Source organism: Penicillium canescens (genome assembly GCF_028828765.1).
Source record: "Penicillium canescens strain IBT 15451 chromosome Unknown utg000010l_segment0_segment0, whole genome shotgun sequence".
NCBI lineage: Eukaryota > Fungi > Ascomycota > Eurotiomycetes > Eurotiales > Aspergillaceae > Penicillium > Penicillium canescens.
Window position 1 is genome coordinate 3,814,723 of NW_026703972.1, and position 721 is coordinate 3,815,443.

The following is a 721-nucleotide window of genomic DNA, read 5'->3' on the forward strand; positions in this document are numbered from 1 at the left end:
CTAGTCGCCGTTGGGCGCACTCTCTCCCTCAACGTCGGCAACATCCCGTAGAATATCCTTGAGACCGCGGACGCCTTCATCTGCCACCGCTTCAGGTATCCGGACATCAACTTCTTCAATGTACTTCAGAGGGTCGTAGGGGGGATTCTCTTTGCTGCCTTTCTTGGTACCGTTCGTGCCGTTTGTTGTTGCTTCACCGTTTGTGGCTTTTGAGCTTAGCGCGCGGTGCGGTCTGCCTTCTGCTGAAGCTAGAATTGCCTCCATCACATCGTCGAAGGTTTCGCATCGGCCGGCGCGGAGGAGTTCAGTGGCGAGGGTCGTGACTTTGTCGGTCCAACCTACGCGGTGGAGAGAACCAAGTAGGGTTTCTTGGAGATCTTCGAGGGCGCAACTGGCTGACAATTTGACAAGGAGATTGGACACCAGAGCGTCCGGGGTGGAGGAGGCTCCGTTCGTGGCGGAGGGCATTGCGGAGTGTGGGGTTCGGGTTGGCGAAATGCCTAGGTGACTGTAGCGCGCGAGAGTAAATGGTGTTGGTCGCGGAGGTTACAGCCTGGAAGTTTCGACGATTTGGAGTTCTGAGCTGCGCAAGAAATCAAATATTGCCTGGTTGTTCGAAGAGTGAAGGTTGGCAAGACGAAGGGGGCGAAAAGGGGCCTGCCCTCTATGACAGTGCGGGGGTCACAGCATGCTAGTTGGCATTACATTGCATTCATTAGAC

The 721-nt window shown here is 55.5% G+C and overlaps 1 protein-coding gene across 1 annotated transcript; it reads right to left on the reverse strand.

The window, feature by feature from the left end:
• On the reverse strand, positions 1-468 carry N7446_012610 (uncharacterized protein; the record flags this gene model as incomplete). Its single annotated transcript, XM_058521352.1, has 1 exon — positions 1-468. The coding sequence occupies one exon, from the start codon at positions 466-468 to the stop codon at positions 1-3; it is 468 nt and encodes a 155-aa protein (XP_058366718.1).
• Positions 469-721: the final 253 nt, after the last annotated feature.